This window comes from Gorilla gorilla, chromosome 17 (assembly GCF_029281585.2).
Source record: "Gorilla gorilla gorilla isolate KB3781 chromosome 17, NHGRI_mGorGor1-v2.1_pri, whole genome shotgun sequence".
Taxonomy (NCBI): Eukaryota; Metazoa; Chordata; class Mammalia; order Primates; family Hominidae; genus Gorilla; species Gorilla gorilla.
In genome coordinates this window covers 62,427,907-62,447,956 of record NC_073241.2, presented here as the reverse complement: position 1 = coordinate 62,447,956, position 20,050 = coordinate 62,427,907, and the positions used below count along the sequence as shown (strand labels likewise).

The window sequence follows — 20,050 nt, the reverse complement described above, 5'->3', positions numbered from 1 at the left end:
GAGAAAGGAAACATTATTTTATTGCATAGATATACACGTATATAGTGTATATAAATGTCTGTGTAGATATTAATACAATGCTATAATTAATATAATTCAATATCAAAACAGTGTAGAGAACAAAGTACATGTGGTCAAAATATATCAATGTTTTTTTGGGAGCAACTGTGAACATTTTATCGTTTTGGTCACACTAGCTCCTTCCTGTGTGAATTTCATTGGTTCTCTCTGATCTAAGATGTCAATATCATTGGCTACTGATCAGACATCACTTAATAATTTGGAATGTTTTTGGTATGAATGATGTAGAGGAAAAACCAGGGCAAGACAGATGAAAGAGGAGAAGAACCTTATTTCCTGTAGAAGAAGAGGCTCACATCCACTAACTGTAAACAAAGTGATATGTTTTCAAATTTGCTGATAACAGCTATAACGAAGAGCAGAAAAAATGAGTACTTAATGTTGAACTGCTGAATCAGAAAAAGGCAGGACTAGATTTGAATTCTGGTTCTGTCATTTACCAACTAGTTGAGCTTACACAAGCTAATTAATTATCCAAGTTTAGGTTCCTCAACTCTAGATGGCTATCTCATTATTATTTCATAGAGTGGTTTTTGTTGTATTAAATGGGATATTATTTAAAAGCAGAGATATTAGTTTAGTCCTTCCCAAAATATTAGTCTTGCTGCCTTTATAGCTAACTGTGCAAGTGATTTAATTTTCTGTATCGGTAGACTTGTTAACTAATGTGGATAGAATAAGACTGTGCTGAGCTTTTTCAGATACCTTAATCTGGACACTGAGTTGCTGCTCAACTTTGGCAAGCAAGTTATTGTTACCAGTATTGTTTTAACCATGTTTTGATATTTTTCTACTAGTATTGTTCCTTACATAACTACTGAGTTCACCATAAAAGTTATTTTACCTTTGCATTATGATATGTTTAATTGCAAATGATAAAATATAGACATGCACACTCATGCATACATACACCTATTCACATACCAGCTTAAACAATAAAAAATCTATCATCTTATATAACAGGAAGCATAAAGCAATAAAAAATGCATCATCTTACATAACACCAGCTTAAACAATAAAAAAGGCGTCATCTTACATAATTGGCAGAGCAAGCTGCAGGGTTGGTTGATTCCACAGCTCAATACCAGGCACTCATTTTTTTCTCTCTCCACTATGGCTGTTGGCAGCAACTTTGAAAGCATGATGTGTAAGTCACATTTAGTGGGTATGAGCTCTTCTACATGGAATTAAGAGCTTCTCACTCATTTCCTCGAGCTATCTTAATATAGCTTCTCACCCCTGGACAATGGGTCATATGCTGGTTGGACTAATCAGAATATATCTCTAGAGTTGCATACTGCTTGGAGGAGGGGTTTTCTTGAAATGCCTAGAGAACAAAAGCATGCTGGATAGGCAACCAAGAGAATACACTGTTTTTCCATAGATTTTCTTCTACCTGGATGATTTAGATGTAGCCCTATGGAAGTAGACCTTGGGAAAAACCAGGGAATTTTTCCAAGGCCTGTCAGCTCAAGGGTCTTCAAGATTTTTCATTTTGGTCCTTTTAAAATGTCTCATAAATGCATTTTGAAAAATAAAATATGAATTGATTAGTGGCGCATGGAATTCTTTCTTCACAGGAACAAATTTATAACTATGAGATTTAAAAGGGAACATGCACAAGCTGTGTTTGATCATTATATGCAAGAGAAAAAAGACTGTGAAGAGAGAATCTTTGAGGAAGATCAGAGATTTAGAGTGCTCCTTGCTGTAAGACAAAAAACTCTTCGAGATACCCAAGTGAGTATTATTTTTGCATGTTTCAAACTGAAAGGAATATAGTGATAGTCAAATTAGCAGCTAGTTTGAGACAATTTTTATCCTGAAGTAGCAAGGGTGTTGAGATTTTAAAAATAAATTTGTTAGCATAATAAACCTGGAAGTTTTCATTGTTTCTTCTAAGTAATTATGATATATTCATAGAGCATATTGTACTTTTCAATGCATTTTATGTGTACTCTCATTTATTATCGTACTTTATTTTGAAGTCTATTAATATAAAAATGTAGGCTATATTTATTCCAGAGTCCTTTTATGCTTTTAATGAAGGATGTGAGAATGAGAATGGGTATCATTTGTTTCTGAATAAATATACTTTGAATGTTTACCAACCACTTTTTTGAGGAATGAAAATATGTCACGCTCTTCTCCTGTAGAAAAATTTTGCATAATATTCTAATGGACCTATAAATTTACTTGTTTGAAACAGGGAAATTGTATTAAAAGTTCTTTTAGGCCTGAATTTTTATTAATCAAATTATATTAAGCTATACCTATAAAACGTTTGCATTCAGTTAAATGATTCCTATCCCATTTTAAATTTTGCAATAGTTTTTGTTACATTTAATTGTAATGAATTAGTACCATATTTAAATTACATTTAAAAATATTACTCATTTTTGGAAGATACAATGGGACATCTTTCTAAGAAGCAAAAAAATTTTCTGTAGTATTTTAAAACTCTTTTCTGTGAAAGTTTTCAAAGTATATGTAGTATCATAATATATGAGCTATTTTTGATCCTCATATTTATATATTCAAATATGATATTTATATATTCAATTATTATATCAATATTTCCATTACTTTCCCTACTTTTTACATATCTAAAGACATGTGAGAACTTTTTTTTAAAGACTGTTTGGAACAAATGTACATTGCATGAACAAGTATGTGGGTGAAAGAACATATCTTCTTTAGTTCTATTGGTTTGTCTATAAGAAAATTATTAAGAAGAGAATAATACTTTGTTAATAACAATGCTAAGTAACATTCTTCTATTTTAAATGTGGCCATTACATTTTAGAAAAGGGTTTTCTTGACCTAAAAATATGAAAATAATTGGTGCCATCTAGTGGCAATACATGATGCCTCTTCTTAGAGCAGTTGCTGAAACCGATGGCTGAGTTTCAGATGTGTGAGCTACGAATGGACTGGAGGAAGCTTAGACTCCAATGCACCTCTCAAAACAAGAAGGCTTAAGTTATTTACCGATTTAAGCATTCTTCCCCACCTCACATTTTATTAGAGCAGTAGAATTAGTTATTTGAATTCAACCACATTTTCTAGTCACAGTGGTGCTGAGAACACAGTGGGGTCTCAATAATCATTTATCGACTGGCATTCCAGCACTATAATGGAACAATAATAATTAGTGAAATGGCAAAAGATGGTCAGCAGGAGAGAGATGAATAAAACATCCTCTATAACCAGCCTCTAAATTATTGAGATTTGCATTTCTTTTCATCAAAAAGCCTGTCCCTGCCTTTCTACTCCCAACTGTACCCACCCCCAGCCACTTGGAAGCATTATATGGTCTGATGATTTTTTCTGGGCACTGATCTCTATCTGAACTTGTTTTGGTAATTCATTTATACCTGTTTTTTGTCTGCCTATCTCCTGCCAGAATAATGTATTCTCTAAGGGGAGGGAATTTTCTTTTATATCCTTTTCTGTATCCTAAAATCTCAGTACTATGTCTGGCCAGAAGTACCCAATAAATATGTGTTGAATGAATAAATAGATAGATAATAGATGCTTTTTGGATAATTTTGCTGTCCACATGCTGCTAGTAGCAAGAAGCAGGAGCATTTCAGAAATACTGTTCAAACTCCACCAGCTTGATACTCCTGATACTTTACCAAACTCATCCTGGGTGCAGAAGCTGAATCAATCTCTCTCTGTCTGTGTGTGTCTCTCTCTTTCTCTCTCTCTCTCTGTCTGTCTCATTCTCTTTCTTTTCCTGATACTTCCTACTCTAGTGAAAATGGTTAAATCATCTATTGCTTTCTAGCACTTAAGGATTCTGTTAACTATGTCAACAGTGCTTGTCAGATAACCTTAAATTTATATGAAGTTGTCTCTTACCAGTTTCTTGGATAGCTCTTTGTTGTGCATTCACCTTATGTGACCAGAATCATAGAGTCTGAAGATGCAGAGTTTAGAGATTGATGTGCCTTATCATTAATGATGCTATTTATTTATGATTATGATCAGTTATTGAGTGTTAAATGGTGGAAAGACGATGTGATTTCTCGTAGAAACCTGATCTCATCCCTGTTTAGGAAGTGGTAAAGGTGTAAATGTGTATGTAATGTAAAGGATCCCTGCAAAGAAAAGAGTCTCATTAAAGGCATCATTATAAATATAATGTTGCTAATCTGAGGTGTCCCTTTTGGGCAAAAGAATTGATCACAATTATGGATCATCTGTAGGGATGGTTTAATAAAATACTTCATAAAAGCCACAAGAGTTAATGGAGAATATGAGAAAACACACAATAGAATTAGAAATACCAACAGCTAATAAAAGTAAGAAAATATACACAAACTTCAGATAACATACAGACAGCATGGTTCTGGAGTTAAATTTGATCTCTCTTCAGTAGGCAATTCCATATCATATATCCATAAATGGTAGATTTTTTAATAATGTCATGGCATTTTTACTAACTGCCTATAATTTGCAAATGCCATTGCATAAGATCAAATTTTCAGTGTACCATATTCATCAGAGGACTGTAGCTCTAGCTAGTGATGTTTGTTCTTGCTTTTGGAAAGATCTATACAAAATTGTAGGTTATATATGATATAATTTATTATGAGTTGTCCTTAGAAGACCTGCTGTATCGCCTATGTCATTTCCTTTCTCTGTGTGTTCTTTCCATAGATTTGCTGTCCCCTCTATAATTTAGCTTATGAGAGAAATACAATGAACTACACTGGAAGAACAATTTCCAGATTGAGTTCTAGTAGAGACAATCTCCCATTCCTTGTAGAGTTAATTGCTTTTTATTCTGCTGCATATTTTCTACTCTCAGGAAATACCTCTTCCTCTGGCTATAGCAGTCCCAGATTTGGATATAAAATTATTTTTGACACTTCCATGTGGAAAAGTTTTAGCTTAATACACTGTTTCATTTGACCACCAGGTACTGGAATAGTAAACATTTCAAACAAATTTAATCTCTGAGATATTCTAAAGATTATCACAGTTTGTATATTATTCTCCTATTGGTCACTCTTCATTTCTACATTCTCACAACTATTTCATGAGTATTACTGTATTCAAGGCACTCAATGTTGAATGACCAAAACCCTACACTCCATTTTCAAGACACATCAGCAGGAAGATGGAAAATTTGAAAAACAGACCTGAATATAGTGGTCACACTCAAATTATAGATATCATGACCACATCCAAATTACAAACAGTAAATTGTGGCCTTATCCACTGTTCTAAAAAAATTAGAGATCACTTTGAGTAAAAAGCATGACATATTCTGTGGTCTAAATTGTGGGAAATGAATATGTGATAAATCTGGAAACATTTAGGGGAGCTGACCAGTGGATTTCCTGGGCAAGAGTTATTTGCCTTAATGACAACCTTCCTGTCGCAAAGACTGTTTTAGTGTAACATGAATTATTTTTAAGTTAGGAACATGTTTTACATAATTAATATTTCTTTTAAAAGTACTTTTGATAGGATTGAGCGTCAATTAATCACACACAATTATATAAATTAGGCTTATCGTATTGCTTTTTAAAAGTAACTTGTTAAAATCTATCTCTGTTTGAGGAATGAACATTTTAATTTGAAGATGGTGGCAAGAGTGCTAATTTTGTATCACAGATTACCTCATGTTTTTGCACACATCCGGTGCTTCAATGATCACAAGTACTTAACAGGAGAGGGTAGCACTAGAATATAGAGGAAGGATGGGGCGTGGATATGGGTGATTCCTAAATATAAATTTAATAGATTTTGAGTGTTTCCTTAGAGCATTATCCATTAAACAAGGAAGAAGCTTCTTTTATTTGTAAATCTCTCTCTAGCATCATGTCACTCCTTGTGGATATGTGGCAGAATTACTGCTAATACTATATTAAAGTAATATCTATCTGAAATTTGAATAGATTTTTTATTTTCTGCATTGACAATCAACTACCATTTTTAGCTTTTATTTTTTTTAACTACCTAGAAGCATCTATTGCAATTATTTGGCTATAGTTCAATTTTTCTAAAAATTAGTATTTTTCTTATATAGTTGTGCTAATACCCAATGAACATACTTTAGATATTATGATTTTCTTAGGGAACATTCATTTTCCAGTGGGAATGGAAAATGAATGTTCCCTGAGAAAATCATATTATCACTTTTGCAATGCCTTACCCCACTGTGGAGTAACAGCAAAAATATGTGGATTTTTCTCTTGATCAACTAAAATAATTATGTTTTCAAATATCAAATTGCATTTTTAAATATACGTTAATTGGCTATGGTTTATTAAATTTTTAGTACATTACTAGATTTAATTTACAAACATTTAATTTAGAATATCTATTGGTCTATAATTCTATTTTGTACTTTTTTAAAGATATTGGAACAGAGATTTACTACAGTTTTTAAAATGAAATAGGAAGGTTTATTTAGTTCTTTTTCTATGTTAAATTGCATGGGGCATTTCAGTTCCTTAAAGGTTTGATACATTCTCTCATGATACTATCAAGATATGTGAAGGGTCTGAGATTTTACCCTTGCAAGTTAACTGGTTAGCCTGCCATAGTTTCACAGATGCTAGCAGAAGACATGAAACTCCAGCCTGAGAGACAAAGGACTTTATTACTACACAACAGGCAGCATGAACTGTTTCCTTTGACTCCAAGACTCAAAGGGTGATATGAAAGTGGTCCATGTGGATGCTACATATATCAGAGGTTTTTATCACAGCTGACAAATCCTTAATGTAGGAATCTCCCAATTTTATCAGAGGGCTTCTAGCAAACTTACCCAACTTTTACCTTGGAGGAAGACATTACCTTTGCTATACAAACATCATTGAAAAGGGAGTTCTAGATAGAAGCTGTTACAAGAAGTGTATGGTGAATTCATGGTGAATTGCTCCTAACAGATATTACTGGAGCTTGGCTCTTTTCTGAAGAAAAAATTTAACAATATATTCTTTTATTTTCTGTTCTGAGTGATCAATGTTTGCTAATTCCTTTTGAGTCAATGTTGAAAAGCTATATTTTTCTAGAAAAAAATTATTTTAACAAGATTTATGATTAATTATCATTAAGGTATATGAAATACAATTTTTTACTTCTTCTGCTTCTGTAGTCATACTTCTTTTCTTGTGCATTAGCCTTTTCTTTTTTTTACTTGATTAGCCTTGATAAATTTTTACATTTTGTTTTTCCACATACTCTGAATTCTTATTTATAAATATTCTTTTTTGTTTTTTAATTGATTAATTTTAGCTTTTTTCTTTATTATTTCCTTTGATTGACTTTCATAAGTTATTCTTTCTTTAAAGCAACTTGAGTTGTCTACTTTGGTTCATTATTTCTAATTTAGTAATTAAAAACAAATTTTTCAAATGATCAAGTATTGTCTGAATGCAATTTAGGCAATTTAAATATATAGTGATCGCATTTAATGTTTTTAGTTGCACATTGACCCAGTTACAGTTTAGGGAATGTAGCTGCCTTGAGGCCTTTTTGGGGGGTGGGGGATGCAATTAATAAATAAATAGCTGACATAAATGATTATTTAAAAAACTTTTTTTATCTCCCCAGGTTGAAAGTGGAGGGTGTCAGGTGTTGTTTAAATTTATGTTAAACAGTCTCTTTAATTTGCATGGCTGGGGGCCAGGTACTGTGAGGTATGCCTGCAATCCCAACACTTTAGAAGGCCAAAGTGGGCAGATCACTTGAGCCCAGGAGTTGGAGACCAGCCTGGCAACATAGTGAAACCCTGTCACTACAAAAAGTACAAAAATTACCTGGGTGTGGTGGCATGGGCCTATAGTCCCAGCTATTTGGGAAGCTGAGGTGGGAGGATCACCTGAGCCCGGGAGGTTGAGGCTGCAGTGAGCTGTGATTGTGCCACTGCATTTCAGCCTCAGTGACAGAGTGAACACGTGTCTCAAATAAATAAGTAATTGGTATGAGGTCTCCAACTTTTGCTCCATAGACAATTTCTGAGCAAATAAATCAATGAAATAATTAATCTGTTAACTAAAATTCCACATGTTCAGAGTTCTTATATTTCAGTCTACTTGATCTGTCATAGACTATTCATGGTGTATTGAATTTCCTACTTGTTTTATTTCTGTGGGCTTTGCTTTATATATTTGTAGGTCTTAATATTCAGTGAATATAATAGGCTATAATTATTAAATGATCTTTTGGATTGTAATTTTTTTATAAAATGGCAGCTTTCTTTTGTGATATTTTAAAGTTAATACTATTAACTCCTGCTTTTCTATGTATTACAGTACTTTAATTTTGCATTCTATTATTGACTCTTCTGACTTATTTTTTAGATGTGCCTTCTGTAAGCTTTATATAATAATATTTAGAGTGATTTTGCTTTTTCAACCCATTCTTATTTAGTGATTCATTTGTATGATAGTTTTATTGGTTCTTGCTTCTGTCATTTTAATAGTTTCTGTGATAGCTTTCTGCTTTTGTCATTATTGTTATTTTTTGGTATGTATACTATTGTCATTTAATTTTATTGCTGTTAATAGAAAATGGAGACATTCCACTTTTAGTTATATTTTTGCTTAAAATAATTAAAGGTATTCTTAAATCTATTTTGTATTAATTGTCAAAGTCATAAATCAAAACTTTTACCTTACTCCGACAATATGAACAATTTGGCCCCTTTTCTTCTGTTATCCTTTCTCCCTCCTTGCTTCCTGGTCATAATTAATTGTGCTAAGAATTATGGCTTTCTTATCATTAACATGCTGTTATTGTTTTTACCATGTAAATTTCCACTTTCAGAAAGTGTTTAGTCTTTTGCATTTAATTTTGTAACCATATCTTCAATAATTATTTTTATAATATTCTACATAGTAAATGGATTTTCATATTTGTTAAGAATTCTTTTAACTATAACCTCTCCCACTTCAGTGATTTTAATATCAATACATCTCTTAGTTGATCAAGCCACACATTTTGGGATTTCTTTCCAGTAGGCAATTGAGTTTATACATTTTCCAAGTTGTCTTTACTCATGAACAACAAATGGTGGTATATAAATTTTTTAATGTCACAATCTCAGTCCTTAACTGTAAAAGAAAATAATTACAAGATGTGCCTTCGAGACTTCTAGTGAGAATTAAACATGTAAACACGAGCACTTAAAACAGTTTTTGGTACAAAATAAGTGGACATCACATTAACAGTTTTATTGTTGTCATTATTATTTCTTTTCAAAAACTCTACAGATTTTGCTTATTCGTTTATTGGTATTTTGTTTGGTTGAGAGAAACCCTGAGGGTATTTTTTTATTACCTTTAAAGATAACCTTTCATTCCTATTTTTGTTCATTTACAATATCAAAAAGTTGCCTTTGTATATTTTAAATTAATAATTTTTCATTTTGCTCAAATAAATATGAAATATTTAATCTTGAACTCAGGGTTTTTTAGTTCGAGTTTGGGAAACTTTTGTTCTATTTTTGTCTTTCAGTATTATTTACATTGCATTTGCTTTGACTTTTAAAATTTGATACCACTATTCCTGGACTATATTTTGTTTTCTGTTTTCTATATAATTAAAAATCTTTTGTTTTCCTTTGTCATGCTCAGGGAGATCTCTATTTGTGTCCTTCACATTAGTGTCAACTCTGAAGCCACTGGGATTTTGAGGTTATTTGTTCAAGAAGTTAGCTTCCCCTAACTCTTACATAGACCTCATTGAAAATCCACGTTGGATAGAGTCTTAAAAGAGCTATCATAGTTAGTCTTATAGACATTTGAGAGAAGAACATTCCAGAGACAAACTATTCAGGTGACAGCATGCCTATATGTTCAAGAAACAGTAAGGCCACCAACTAATGTAGGGCAGAGGGAGCAATGAGGAGGATGATAGGTGAGGCTAGAGAGATAATGTGAACCCTTTTAAGGAATTTGACATTTACTTAGAATGAAATGGGGAAATATTTCAGGTTTTGGGCAGAGGAGTGGTAGTCCTGACTTATGTTTGAAAAGATTGACTGAGGCTACTGGGTTAAGAATCACTGAGACTGCTGGTTCAGAGAACGAGAGTGGAAATAATAACGTCTTTATTTCCTACTTGTAAAGTTAATAATAACAGTAATAATAATAAGATAATGAAGTCAATATATTCCTAAAATAATCAATGACTATGTAAATTATCTTGGCTTGTGAACAAGTTACTAGGCATATCAATAAAGCAGAGACAAGAAAGGCAAATGCAGTTATAATTTACTACATAAGTTAAGATAAAGATAATGCCTAATAAAAAAGAAAAATTATGTGACAGGAAAGCAAACTTAAAAACAAAGTTAAAAGGCAGATGACTCATTGGAAAAAGAAAAATAGTTGCAAAATATGTGGCACCTAATATCTTTAATTTATTGAGTGTCTATAAATGAAAAAGCAATACAAAATATTCCAGAAACTATGAAAATTCAGTTCATAAGAGCAAATATATATATTAAATTGATAAATATTTCTGATAATCTCAGGACTTGAATTAATACAATAATGATATACCTTAATATAGGAAAAGAGGAAATTATGCTAATATCCAGAGTTATAATAGCCGCATTGGAAATGTGAATTTGTCCATTCCTTCCAGATGGAAATTCTGCAATGCTTTCAAAACCTCCTAAAAGAATATATGCTATGATCTACTACTATTCAACATTAAAAATGTCCTATAAAAATGATTAGAAAACTATACAAAAATGGTTATTTAGGAATTTCCATCTAAGTGTGCTTTTATATTAGTAATGTGATACACAATAAGAGATAAGGCTGAGAATACAGGTAAAGAATATATTGTGAGGACTCAGTGAAAAGTTTACACTTAATTTGAAGGGGGAGACATGAAAACTTTGTATGGAGTGTAATGTGCTCAGAGATGAGCGGTATAGCAAGATCAATTAGAGAGCATCATACAGGATGAACTGAAATGAAATGTAGGCACTAGTTGCAGATAAAAGTCACAAAAAAGTGATTTGGTCGTCAGAGAAGTGATGAGGCACTGATGGAATAGGAATGCGGATGTAGACCCCACAGAGACCAATGCCAAATCGTGTGTCATGTGAAGAAAACATTAGAAGGTAAGAGGTGGTGCCATCCTGGTTGACTGGTAACAGTTTTGCTGGCATTTTCAGTACAAAGAACTTTTGACGACTGAATTTTCTTAAAAGATGACCTGTTTTTAACATAGTAGATCCTTTTTTTTTGAAGATGGAGTATTGCTGTGTTGCCAGGCTGGAGTGCAGTGGCGCGATCTCGGCTCACTGCAACCCCCGCCCCACCGGGCTCAAGCGATTCTTCTGCCTCAGCGTCCCGAGTACCTGGGATTACAGGTGTGCACCACCACGCCCAGCTAATTTTTGTGTTTTTAGGAGAGACGGGGTTTCACCATGTTGACCAGGATGGCCTCGATCTCTTGAACTCTTGATCGCCTGCCTCGGCCTCCCAAAGTGCTGGGATTACAGGCGTGAACCACTGCGCCCGGCCAGTAGAGACTATTTAAGTGGAAATATGTACCCAGTAATTCACCATGCAGAGGTAGAGTTTGGGATAAGGAGTAAGAATGGAGTATAAGATCTGGGAGTCAGCCACTGCGTTGATAGTTGAAACCAGGGGAACACATAAAAACCTTGAAATAAAGTAGAACATATTTGAAGACGGAATCTGGATGTGTTACTCAATACATTATTGTTTCTAAGCTCTTTTCTATTCAGTTTGGTAAACCGGTTGGGGGCTCTGCAACGTTTCTCCTTTGTCACCGGGCTCTAAGTTAGGCTTTGCCAATAGGGGGCACTAGAGGGAGACTGGAAAATTTAAGGAGAAAAAAGAAACTTGTTCCTTACTGCTTGCTTCCTCTGTGGGCTTCCTTTAGCTTCCTGTCTGTTTGTGGCTCTTGTCAGCGTCTTCCTAGGGAGCAGCAGTTCCTTCCCACAGCTTCACCTTAATACAACCCACGGCTTTTGCAACGCTTGCAGAACTGATTTTTTCACATCCCACATCAAAGACATCAGAGCCAGCCAACTGAAGCCCCGCCTCTGAAGTCTGTGCTCCAGGCTGGCAGAGCCTGTTCTTTTAACCCAGAGACATTCGCATCAGTCCAGAGGTTTGAGTTTCAGCTCCACAGGGGCTCAAAAGTGCCAAACATTGCCAAAGTGTTGAGTTATATATTCTTAACTTTGCCATTAGGGAGAGCATCACTGATAAAAAGAGTGGCATCAGTCCATTGGTGAAGGCAGAAGATCAAATGTAAAGATGAAAGGGGCAAGTACATGGAAAGGGGAAGCTTTGAAATACTGTTTCAAGGGCTTTAGTAATCAAGGAATTTAAATGTTTTAATTTATTTGTTTGCAACTTTTAAATACCGGAAATAAATATTTTTCAGCAAAAGGGAGACAGGATTGAGTGAGAGATTGTATTATATGTTGTGTGATGCAGGATTTGCTTAAATATTTGGTTTGCATTTCACTTGGTGAATGCTTTGAAGTACAGAATAATACCTCACTCCTGTGAGCCTTCCAGGGTCTGTCACAATGTCTAGGACACAATAAATTATCAACATTTGCTGAATGGAAGTCCAAATGAAGTGATGCAACTCCTTAAATAAGTGAAAAAGTAAAATTTATATTTCAATTTACTTTGGAAATGATAAACTATATTGATTTTTGTTCATTCATTCATCGATTTATTTGTTCATTTTGAAGTCATGTGTTGTCAGAATCTGTGTGAGATTCTGAGCGTATTACAAAGGCAACACCTGCTTTTAATTAGCCCCCCTAAGCAAAGGTGAAAAAAACAGGCACAAGCCAATTAAAATAAGGTGTGACAAGTACTTTCCTTGAATTAAGCACAGAGTTCTCTAGAACCTGGAAGAGGGGCTTGCAGGAAATCTGAAAAAACTTGCGAAGGTGAGTATTTCAGAACTAAATCTTGGCAAGTGGGAACAAGACAGCCAAGAAAAGAATACTTCAAGTAGTGAAAACATTAGGAGGAAAGGCATACAAGTGTCGAAAATCAGCATGCATTTAGGGAACTGCAGTTTGTTTATAGCATTTGTAGATCAGATGCAGGGAGAAAGGTCCTACATATAGGTAAGAACCATGTCATGAAGGCTCTGAATGTCATACTAAGGAGTTTATGTGCTAGGTTATGAATAATTGACCAGAAGGGTAACAAAGCTACACTTCCAGCTGAAAAACATCACACTAAACTTTGCAGATGTTTTCGCTGGACTGCTGTTTCGCGTTAGTGTCGCACTAACAGGCTATTGGTAGACTGAAACATTAATCTTGTCAGCACTTAGAGTTGTTGGGAATGGCCTAAGGATGGCTCGAGATTAGGCTTAGAAGCCTCTCCCATCAAAGAACCTTGTCCCATTACCCCAGTGCAATGAAGTGAAAATTTCTTTTTCTATGCATTCCACGACATAAACATGGTTCACTGTCATTGATTACATGTAATAAGTTGGAGACAGAAAAACGATATTTGATGAAGCTATACCAATGAAGAATTTAGAAGTGAAATTATGAAGTTCTAGTGAGATGAAAGAGTGAATTCCAGATTCTTTTGAGTTAATGTAGACAGAACTTGTTGAGTCTTTGGGTTCTGATGGTGAGAGGAATTGTCCAAATATATATATCAGGTTTCTGACTTTGACAACAGGAGAGTTGTGGTGTCGGTATCCAAAACCAGAAACTGTAAATTGAGGAATAGATTTGGAACTGGATTCAATCAAATGTAAAGTATCTTTGGAGGAGCTGAGTACAGTGCCCAGTTGAAATCTGTTAACTGAATCTGAAATTCAGTTAACAGAATATGGTTGCAGAAATTATAAGCATATGCATTGCATCAGATGCTTCAGGAAATCTTTAATAATACAGGAAACTTGGAGAAGAAATATCAAGACACAGCCCTGGTTGGGTGATTATGAGATGGAAAAGGGAGTAAGAATAGCAGCAACAAAAGACTCAAAGGTTGTAATTAAAAAACAAAGTATAGGAGTTTGAAACTTCAGAGGTGGCATCATTCCAGATGACAAGTTAGAATGGTGTCCATGGGTATGAATGGTTAATGGAATGTGTAATTGAAGTTAACTTGATTTGAGTAATCCCACAAATTCTAAGATTAAAATGTTGGATAAGTCATCACAATAGATACTGAAGTAAAAGAGTATGATAGGTGGAACAAGAGATAGACAGGAAGAGAAGACTGAGTACCATGGGCCAAAGCCTTTGCTTTAGTGTGGAAAATGACCAGGAGACCATTGAGTGGCAGGGCAATAGGTGAGAGAAGGTGGAGTATTTTATTATTTAATCAATATAAATTCAAAACAGGAGTATTTTCACATAAGCATGGAGGAATAATGGTTTGGAAGCAATAATGGGCAACTAGGTATACACTAACTGCAATTAAACCTTCTAGTATATGGGTCCCTAATAAAGTAGCAGTCTGTAATTCAGACCCAGGTTTAATTAATACAAACAGTTGTATCTAGTATTCTGAAATAAGGATAAAATATAGCTAAGCTTGTTTACCGAGAAATGGCACCTCCAAAGTTCACATTGGAAGGGTTTAGACTGGGGTAATTGTTAGTTCAGTTAATGAATATATATTGAGTTCCTGCTACATTAAATACACTATTCTAGATACTGAGGATTGTTGCAGTAAAGCACATCCCTTAACTCTGAGAAGCATATTAGCCTTACAGAGGAGACAGAATAATAAACATCATTTTAATATGCTTTGTTAACCACAGACAGAAACAAGAAAGAGGGACAGTGTTAAAATGCAACTTCTAAACATTGCCACCGTTTCTTTTATCAGAAAAGTTTTCAAGGAGAGAAAGCGAGTTACTGGGACTACCAAGACTTGATAGGTATTGCCTCACCTATACCATTACTAAAGGCATCGACAAAATATTAAGTTATTATAAGTATGTATTTATATATCAGTGTCTATCATCAAGAATTTTTACAAATCGCATAAAATGGGCTAAGCATTGCTAAACATAGCATAAGATATTTTTAAATCTTGGTTGTTCATATAATTAAAAAGACCTCCAGTTGTCCTGTCCACCTTCCTTTAAATAGTATGAATTTTACTTGAGAGTTCTTACCTTCAAGAAGGTCACCTTGTCCTGCTTTCAGAAAAAATGAATTTAATGTTGCATAAATGAGATAGCTACAGGATTATAATGTTCATAAGCATAGATCTTAGCCTAAAGTGTTCCACCAGAGCCAGGAAATTGTTTTTAGTTACTATATGTTTCTAGTTCATTTCTATTTGTTTAAGCCTTTTAGGAGAGGTAGAGATAGGGAGATAGAGAGAGAGAGAGAGAGAGAGAGAGAGAGAGAGAGAGAGAGGCAAGCTAGCTCTTACTTTGTCTTTAGTGAGTTATCAGTGGTTTTCCATAGAAGTAACAGCACCAAGTGTTCCCTGTTAAAGTTAGGATTTTTGAATGTGGCCCTGATGCTCTGACAAATATCACAAATATGACTTGCACAGTGTCCTGTGGGGAGTATTGTTAACATTACCCAGGTAGCCCTCCCACTGTCTGATTTATTTGCTTATAGAGAACATGTATATCTGACTTCCTGAGGGAGCTGCATATCTCAAATTTGGGTGTCATGATAATAATAACAGTTTGAGAGAAAATGAAATAGGCTATAAAGAGAAAGGAAATGGAATATATAAACTATTGTACAGTGTCATGTTCATTTTCAGTACTATATAAAATAATGAAAATGTTTTTCAATAACCTTTGTTGATTTTTATAATGTGAAACACACTTTATGGAAAAAGACAATGAATGTACAAAGCAAAAAAAATTAGTAGAAATAGTTTTAGCTTTTGATTCAAATCTCTGCATTATTTCCCATAAGTTTAGAGTTGAATTCTGAAATAGAACAACTTTAAGATAAAGGATCCTTCTTTTCCCAGCTTTGGCAATTCTAAGTTGATCTTTCAGGGTTCGAGTATAAGTATTTTTTTTTTTGATAAAGCAATCCGGTGTGGTAGGCCACAAAGGTTTCATTTTTTTAATTTTACAGTTGGAGTTGGAAAGCTTAAACTTAGAGATATTAAACAAGACTTTCTGATAATCACTCAGCTTTTAAGTTTCACACCTGGAATTATAATGGGTCCCCCTTCTACTAACCCCCATTACCCCACTACACACAAATATCCTGAAAGCCCTCAGTAAACAATAAAGCAGTAGGATATTATTACCACTCCCTGCAAGTGCCCAGATGCCCTTGCGTTTGTCATTGTTCTTTGGGTGCTAAGATCAAGTGGCTGGATGCGGTGGCTCGCACCTGCAATCTCATCACCTGGAGAGGCTAAGGCATGAGGATCGCTTGAGTCTAGGAGTTTGAGACCAGCCGAAGCAACATAGTGAACCCTCAGCATTATTGAAATTTTTAAAAATTAGCCAAGAATAGTGGCACACACCTGTAATCTCAGCTACTCAGGCGGTTGAGGCAGGAGAATCGCTTGAGCCCAGGAGATCAAGACTGCAGACAGCTATGATAGCACCACTGCGCTCCAACCTGGGTACCAGAGTGACACCCTGTCTCAAAAAAATTAAAATGAAATGAAAAAATTAAGATAAATCAAGGGGAATTAAGGCCCAATAAAGGCCCCAAAACTTTGTGATCACGTGACTTCTGAAGTTAAAAGGTAGACAGAATGCCAGCAATATATCAAGTCCTTCTCAAAATGTTCATTAGTAAATCAGGCTTACCTTTACAAGGGGCACTTTACTCAGGCACATAGAACAACAACAAAAAACTCCCAATTTCAGCAGGTTCCTCTCACAACACCATAACCATTACCTGTATGATGGGAGACAGGCAGGTGATGTATGTTGGGCAGGAAATATTATCAGAAGTTATGAGGTAATAAAATGTAGTACCATAATTTGCACCCCTAGTTTAAAGACATTCGTATGCTCAGCTTTTGACGTCTTGGCATGTGGTAGGCCCTGTACCCGTAACATCCAGAAGTTAAAAAAACTGCACAGCCAGAGAGCACAGTCCCCACCAGACTGCCCTCACTTCAGACACCAGTTGGCTACAAATTTAGGGGTCCCACAAGTACCCTCAGGTTCAATAATTTGCTAGAAAGCTCACAAAATTCAGAAAAGTGCTGTCTATAATTAGTTTTATCATATTAACAGAATATAAATTAAAATTAGCCAAGGGGAAACATATAGCACCGAGTCCAGGAAGGGTCTGAATACGGAGCTTCCGTTCATCCTTTGCTCCCTGGAGTCAAGGATAGTGTTACCTCCTCTCTGCCACAAAGTGTGACAATACATACAGAGGATTGCCAACCAGGGAAGCCTTTGGTATTCAGAGTTTTTATTGGAGCTCAATCACATATTGCCCCTGTGGCTGACCTTTATTCTCCAGCCCCTCCTGGAGGTCAGGATAATCGTCAGTTTTTCCAGAGGTTGGAACTGATGCTGTTGTAATTGCATCAGTTACTGATAAAAGTAATTGCCAAAATAACTTTTGCACCAACCTAATATGTGACCCAAAGTCCCCATTATAAGTTCTATTATTTGACTGTCTAGCAGCAAAGCCCCCAGACAAGTAAAGACATTCCAGAGGCCCAGAGGTCATCCCAATAGGTGAGGGCAAAGGCCAGACTGCTCTTTAGGTAATTCAACTCTACACAAATAATTACTCAAGAAACCAGACATTACTTAACAGCTTGAAACATGAGTCCTTACCCACATCCAGCCTCAAAGGATGCAGATAAATATGTAGAATTCCATAGATCGTACATTTCCAGTAGGGGAAAGGAAAAAAGTAAAACATCAGTGTAGTATAAGTTATTACCATCGGACTCTGTCTAATAAATATAGAAATATAGTCTTGTGTCCTAAGAAGTTATTTAATCTGTAATCAATCATAATAGTAGATACCTGACTTTTAGGAGATAAACTATTCAAGATACTGTTCAATAGTCTGTGGAAGGGGAAGGTATATGAGGATGACTTGAGGAAAAAATATCCATGCATCTGAATGGTAAGATTGATGGAGACATATTTACCTGTACTACAAAACACAGGAGGAAAAGCAGGCTTGGCAAGAAAAGAGCTGCAGAATGAAGTTATGTGTGTGTTGAGCTTAACGTTCGTAGGTTGTTTTTGAAATGAGGCCTAATGGACAGGTGCATATAAAAGGCTGATTCTTTCTCTCAGGTAACCAGGGTAACTTTTGTATCACTACTGGTCCTTTCTCCTATCAAATTTTCTCAGTGTGGCATTACAGCTTTTTAACTTAAGGCCATGAAACCCTAGAGGTTGGTTTCAGAGATCCAAAGATTTAGGCAAAAGATCAGGTAGACAAGCAGTAGTAGATCATATAGATTCATGTGTGAATTATCTGGAGTTATATATTTTACTAAACTTTTCTTTAGTATAGATAATTAAAATTGTATTTTTCTTTTTTTAATTTTCTTTTTTCTTTTTTTTTCTTCTCTCTCTCTCTTTTTTTTTTTTTTTTTTTTTAAGAGACAGTGCCTTGCTCTATCATTCAGGCTGGAGTACAGTGGTGCTATCATAGCTCACTGCAGCCTCAAACTCCAGGGTGATCCTTCTGCCTCAGCCTCACAAATAGTAGTTGGGACTTACAGGTGCATACCACTGCACCTGGCTATTCTCTCTCTCTCTCTCTCTCTCTCTCTCTCTCTCTCTCTCTCTCTCTGTCTCTCTCTCTCCCTCTCTCTCTCTCTCTTTTTTTTTTTTTTTTTTTTTTGTAGAAACAAGAGTCTCATTGTATTGCCTAGGCTGGTCTCACCCTCCTGGGCTCAAGCAGTTCTTCCACCTCAGTCTCTCAAAGTGCTGGGATTACAGGCATGAGCCACCATGCCAAGCCTGAAATTGTGTTTTTTATTTGCATGTAGCCAAATATCACAGAAAAAGTTAACCAGAGAAATGAGTCAAGAAGATCATCATCATATCAACTGTTGTATGAAATTGACTAGATAAATATGTAAAGATTTCATCATGGAAAGCAAAAAGACATAAAAAAAGTGATGGGAAGAAAGTACGAAAGTTCAACAGGTCAAATGCAAAATAGAGATACAAAGTTTTATTGGATGGGGGAAAAAGCGAGTGTGGTGTGTGTTCAGAAATTAGAGTTGGTGAATATGAAGTCACTAGTATTCAGGAGTTAATTGAAGTTAAGGGTAAGCATTGACTTGCCCAAGAGATTGTGCAGAGGGATAAATATGTGTATATATTACTGGTGCTCAGGCACCACATGTCAGTACTTAACCACTTGAGCTCTCTAGTTGAATAGCTCTCAGTTCTAATCCTGACTCCAGGATTACCTATTTCATTATCTTGGTCAAATTACATAACTACTCTAAGTGGCAATTTTCTACCAAGCATATAGTTATAAAGATTATCTGAGATATTTATAAAGTATTTATTTAATTGCCTGGAAGATAGTAAGCTAGTAAGTACACAATAAACGTTAGCTCCTATATACAGAGGTTAATACATATTTACTTAGTGCTATGGTTTGAATGTTTGTCTCCTCCAAAACTCATGTTGAAATTTAATTGCCATTGTAACAGTATTAAGAGGTGGGACCTTGGAGGGTGTTCAGGCCATGAGTGCTCTGCCTTCATGGGTGGGAATAATACCATTATAAAAGGAACATATTTGGCCCCCTTTTGCCTCTGCCTGTCTGCCTTCCTCCATGTGATGATGCAGACACACAAGTATTATCCCAGATACTTGGGAGGACTTGATCTTGTACTTCTCAGTGTCCAGAACCATGAGAAAATAAATTTCTGTTGATTATATATTACCCAGTCTTAGGTATTATGTCATAGAAGCACAAAACAGACTGAGACATGCAGTATGCAACTGAACGAATATACTCCGCTCTGTAAATCAAGAAAAGGTAGTATAACCACTTAAATATAGTTTA

General features: G+C 35.1%; 1 protein-coding gene across 2 annotated transcripts in view; it reads left to right on the top strand.

Annotated features, from left to right (window-relative positions):
* CCDC178 (coiled-coil domain containing 178) overlaps positions 1–20,050 on the top strand; it is a 495,421-nt gene that overhangs the window by 216,828 nt on the left and 258,543 nt on the right. For both annotated transcript variants that reach the window (XM_019013747.4, XM_055368060.1), the window contains exon 20: positions 1,662–1,821. In XM_019013747.4, the coding sequence (XP_018869292.3) occupies positions 1,662–1,821 (160 nt within the window). The remainder of the gene's footprint in view (positions 1–1,661; positions 1,822–20,050) is intronic.